The sequence below is a fragment of the Dermacentor silvarum genome, chromosome 1 (assembly GCF_013339745.2).
Source record: "Dermacentor silvarum isolate Dsil-2018 chromosome 1, BIME_Dsil_1.4, whole genome shotgun sequence".
Taxonomy (NCBI): domain Eukaryota; kingdom Metazoa; phylum Arthropoda; class Arachnida; order Ixodida; family Ixodidae; genus Dermacentor; species Dermacentor silvarum.
In genome coordinates this window covers 347,470,669-347,476,237 of record NC_051154.1, presented here as the reverse complement: position 1 = coordinate 347,476,237, position 5,569 = coordinate 347,470,669, and the positions used below count along the sequence as shown (strand labels likewise).

At 45.8% G+C, this 5,569-nt stretch overlaps 1 protein-coding gene across 1 annotated transcript in view; it reads left to right on the top strand.

The window, feature by feature from the left end:
- The window catches only part of LOC119444478 (adult-specific cuticular protein ACP-20-like), a 13,657-nt gene extending 10,679 nt beyond the window's left edge, over positions 1 to 2,978 (top strand). The window contains exons 2-3 of the mRNA XM_037708877.1: positions 1,310 to 1,474; positions 2,499 to 2,978. Of these exons, the coding sequence (XP_037564805.1) occupies positions 1,310 to 1,474; positions 2,499 to 2,978 (645 nt within the window). The remainder of the gene's footprint in view (positions 1 to 1,309; positions 1,475 to 2,498) is intronic.
- Positions 2,979 to 5,569: the final 2,591 nt, after the last annotated feature.

Below are 5,569 nucleotides of genomic sequence, written 5' to 3'. Positions count from 1 at the left end.
AGTAGCAGTATAGTCTCGAGGTCGGGGAGTATTTATTTGCTAAAGTGGGCTAATTTCAAAGCCTAAGCAAAGCGCGGTAGCTCAGAGCGTCGGGAAGCAGGCGCGCTTTGCTTTCGTTTCAATGAACACCTATATGTACACCTTGTTTGAGCAGTTAGTATATTGCAATTAGATGCCAAATACGTGACAGCCTGTGTTTAAATCGTGGTTTGCTTTGCTTTATATTCAATACTTTTAGCGGGATCATGTTCAGATTCTATACTGTAAGTGTAGCAAATCTTTTCCTGTCATTTAGCAAGAAACTCTGCAACGTGCGCCGCAGTCCTACAGACCGTTAGACAGCGGCGCACGCGATATTTACAAATTTTTATGTGCAACGCTTTTAATTACAAAGCCCGTGCATCTATCGCGAGTACCGTCGTTGGTTTTGAACGTCTCAATACCCGTGCCGGAGCTCTCTTGCAGCTTTCGTGATGTAATCATAACGCAATGTGTAACGATACGTGACGTATATGTTTGAGCCATCTACTGCTGTCAGGAAAGGAGTTTATGGATCGAAAAACTGCCGGCTCAGGCACGTTTGCGCTAACGGATTAAGTTCTGCGCAACGAGCGACAGAACGAAAAATGTTAGGCCTAACGTTAAGAGACGGAAAGACAGCAGTGTTGATTAGCGAGCAAACGTGGTGTACCCGATATTCTATAGTTGACATTAAGAGAAAAAAATGAAGCTTCGTTGGCCATGCAATGCGTAGGGCAGATAACCGGTCGTCTATAGTTACAGAATAGGGTCCAAATAGAAGAGAAGCGCAGTCCTGGACTGCAGAGAATTAGGCGGTGGGATGAAATCAGGAAACTTGCAGGCTTAACTCTAGGAATCAGCTATCGCAAGACAGGGGCAGTTGGAGATTCCTGGGAGAGGCCTTCATCCTGCAGTGGACATAAACAAACAGCCTCATGATGATCAGAGTGATGCCACGTGGTTGCGCTGTCGGTGGCGGGTCTGTAAAAGAAGAAACTGACAGTAAAATTTGTTCTGTCAATGACAGCATTCATATTTAGGAAAATTTCTATACTTTGCATGTATGTGGCTGGAATACTGCCACACAGTTCATATTCCACAGGCTCTGCGCAGGTCTACTACAATGTCGATAGGGGACCTGCCACAACTTAACGCTGAGCTGATCATTTGCAGCTCAGCGTAAAGGGACAGCAGACCTCATGTTAATACTTTAATGATGTTATACATTGCATGCGACACTTGCGTACATGACTGTCGCTGAGAGAGGAGCTTTCGACGCTATGCGCAGGCAGCGATATCCTCCGCCCTGCTCTTCGCCGTCCTGGCCAACGCCGGTACTCTCCGCGGTGGATACGGTGGCGGTGCTATCGGCGGTCTCGGAGCAGTCGCCGTTGGGATCGGAGGCGGCTACGCCGGACGTGGCTACGTCGCCGGCGGCGGATACTATGGAGGAGTAAGTGGCCAAATAAATGGCGGACCATTATGATCATCTCCCGGCGTGTTCCACCGAAACGCCATATAAACCTTTAGAAGCACGTATTTTTTTCCCCCTTTTGCAGTCGCCTCCTGAGAAAGACATTATGCCCTCATCCTACGTGACATAGTCTAGCTCTCAAGCGACAATGAGACAACTCAGTTGTTTTTATGAAGCAATAACTCATCTCAATGGCGGTCGTGTTTGCCGCATTATATATATATATAAGAAACTTCTAACGCATTTTCTAAGACACCCTGTATATATATATATATATATATATATATATATATATATATATATATATATATATACAGGATGTCTTAGAAAATGTGTTTGAAGTTTCTTGAAAGTAGGGCAGACGCGCAAATCAAATGCTTTTGTCGGAATTCCTTTAACCACAGAGGCTTACAACTTAAGTAAGTTCAAAGTAGTAATTAGACGAGTAAATATATCAAGTGGAGGCACTTTTCAACACATAGTCGGATGATTGACCTGAATGCAAGATTTGTAGTCAATCGTCCTCGGACTTTATAACGGGTTCCAAGATTAATTAGAACCAATCATCCGTCTATTTCCCCTAAAAAATATACTAATTTTCACAATTACTTGTCTAATCACTAACTCGAATCATTTTAAAATATAAGCTGAATCATTTTCAATATAAGTCGAATCATTTTTAAATATAAAAGCAATCTGAAAGAATTCTCTTATTTATCTCGTCTACGCACTTTTTTTGAGACACGCTACGTAGTGTTTCACTTGCACACACAGCGTGTCACGAGTTAATTATAGGGAGGGGGGGGGATGAAAAAATTTTCGTTGATAAGAGCTCTTTGCCAGTGGATGGACGTGTTTACTAATATTATGTCCCGCATCAGAATTGGATGTAAGATTTCTTGCGTAAGAGGTTTTCGTAAATACGGGCCCAGTTCCGTCTTCTTACGGCTGTGTATACGTTCACAAAGTGTCGTGGGTTAACAACGTGTCGTGCCTCGTGCAGGGTTACAGGGCCTACGAAGAAAACAGGCCGAGGCCGTACAGCTTCGGCTACGTAGCTCAGGGAGTGGATGGATCCAGCTCTCGCCAGGAGGTGGGCGACGGCAGCGGCAGCGTCCAGGGAGAGTACACCCTGAGCACGGCCGAAGGCGGCCAGCGGAAGGTCAAGTACACGGCCGACGCGGGAGGCTTCCGCGCCGTCGTCGACACCAATGAGCCGGGCACGCAGAGTGAGAGCCCCGCCGACGTGGCCCTGCGGTCGTCATCGCCACCGGCCTACCTGCTCGCCTCCAAGTACGGTGCTGCCGGGTCGTACGCCGGGGTCAGACCGCGAGCAGTGTACGGAGGCGCCGGCGGGCTGTACGGAGCGGGTGCCGCCGGATACGGGAGTGCCGGCCTTTACGGAGGTCTCGGCGGCCGAGGCGTCGGAGTGTACGCCGGTGGAGTCGGAGTTCACGGAAAGCACGGCGTCGGCTGGCACTAGTGAACACGCCATTGGCCTCTATACATATCCTTGTCTTTGGTACAGGAGCCCTTTTACGCCACTTCCGCTGTGTCATAGTCCTTCTCTCCTCCAGGGTGTCGGTGGTTCGCAGTCCTCTTGCCTGGGGTCAGAGCTAGAAGCCCCGCTCGCTGGAAGCTGCGGCTGCTCAAGGTGTTGGTGACGGTGATGTGCTCTGCTTCGCTGCGCGTCATGAAAATAAACATTCAATCCTTTGTAACAAGAAAACTGCGTTCGTCCTGGTGTATTTGCCGATGAAAAAGCTCCACGTGGTGCAGCAGCCGACACGGCATTGACAAGTTCAGTGACGAGACAGCACAACTGTTGTAGCTCTCAACATTGCCAGCATGTGTTCACAAACAGAAGATTCAACATCGAAGAAAAGAAGCGCTGCGAGGTAGTGACCATTCAGTCAAACATGACACGCTTTCACAATGCCCGAGGTGTCATAAGCAAATGCCCATGCAATCACACATAACGACTGCGTTGCTGCTTGTAAACCAAGCTACCCCGCGAAGTGGCCAGAGACCTTCTGCTGCAACTCGAGTGGCAGAACACTTTTTCTTTGCCTGCTTGTGCACTAAATTGGTGCTTTTGCGTTCCCGTTTTGCCTTCGATTACCAGCACCCCAACTGGTGACCTTCTACACAGTCGTCAATGCGCAACTGTTTTAAACAATACACTTATTCAGTAGTTCTCATCTGCGAAATCTGGCTATGAACTACACAATCAGCCATCTACATATTTTCTTCCAATGAATTCTATTGTTGAATCTGCTGGTATAAAAAGAATAAACGAACTTAACTCGTTCTCTGGAGCAGACAGAATCACCTTTTGAAAGTTTAGAAAAAAAAGTGAATATTGCTCCATCATCCTAGAGCATATCTTCAGTCATAGCAATCTGCTTTATCACCTCATGACTGGTAGATTGGGAAGGTTCTAGCAAACCGGCGTAACTCATATTACACTTAACTATCGCCCCATATATGCACCCACAGCACCCTGTAAAATAATGGAGCATGCATGTTATTTTCGCTCATCTGGGGAACTTTCTTGAATATAACAAATTCTTTTCCAATTTTCATCGTGTATTTCTATATCTTACTCTTGTGAGACTCACCTGCTCTCATTCACTCACAATTTACATGTTTATCGCGGTTGTAACTTTCCTACTGATTGCATATCTCTTGACTTCTCTAAAGCCTTTTGGCAAAATTAACCATTTGATACTCTACCATAAACAAGGTCTACTAAATATAGACCCGGACGTCGTTAACTGCATTCGTGCGTTTCTTCCTTCTCGGTTTCAATTTGTCATCAATAATGATTCTTCGTCTAACATGGCTCCAGCTTAATCCGGCGCTCCTTAGCGCTCAGTTCTGCGTCCTTCTGTTATTCGTAATATAAATGACTTATCTAATAACATCCTCACAAACTTCATTGTTTGCTGATGATTCTGTTATATATCGCAAAATAACTAATACCTCCGACGTCAATAGCCTTCACATTGGCATGAACCGCTTTCACAACTGGTGCCGCACGTTACATATGGAAACTTAATTATTGCTAACAAATGTAAATATATGCGAATGTCACGTTCTTGCACAGTTTTCCCTGCATATGTGCTAAATAATTTTCTGCAATCTGCCACATCGTATCGTTACCTTGGCATTCGTATAACTAACGAAACATCATGAAAACGTCATGTTGAACACATAATATGTAAAGCTAACCGCACGCTAGGATACCTAAAAATATTTTTTTCTTTCGCGCAGTCTTCATTAAAATTAGTGCTGTACACCACTTACATTCGTCCTCAGCTAGAATATACCTCGTCGGTTTGGGGGTCACGCCACTCCATATTAATTGACGCAATCGAAGCAGTACAAAAAACTTATCTCCGTTTTTATTAGCAAACTACCATCGTAAAGCGAGTGGAACTCAACTTAAAACTGCTCTTAAGATCCCGATGCTAGCTGTTCGCAGGAATCAAGCTCGCCTTTAACCTTTGACGCGATAGCGTTAAGGGCCCCGTGTCGCAGAAAACCCGGTGTCGGCGTCCGGCGTCGCCGTCCCGTGGGCGAAAATTTCCGTATATGTTCAGGTATATGTGTATATACCTAAATGCCTTGCTATATGACATGCAGTATATGCGGGTTATATTGCCACACCATTCTAGCACTAAAGTCGCTCATACCTTGTCTTACATTCTTGACAAATCTATTCCTCGGAATTTTGATAATGACAGCCCACAAACAAATGTCGTGAAACAAGACATCGGCAGCGCGTGCATTTTATGTTAAATATTCTCAGACTGAAATATTAGAGGTGCGAAACAATGCCAGAAACCGGAAAATTATGTAATTTATTGGCGCGGCTGTTTACTACCTCCGGGATCGGCCCACGCAAGGTGCCGCATTTCTACCAGAAAGCTCGCCTTCGTGCATAGCGTTCGCCGCCAGCGTTTCCCGGTAAACATTGCGATTACATAAGCTCCAGTTGCCGGGTGGCGCGTGAGAAGCAGTCAGGGATCTTTGGATGCTGTCGCGTTCCGCTCTTATGGGCGAAGCTTA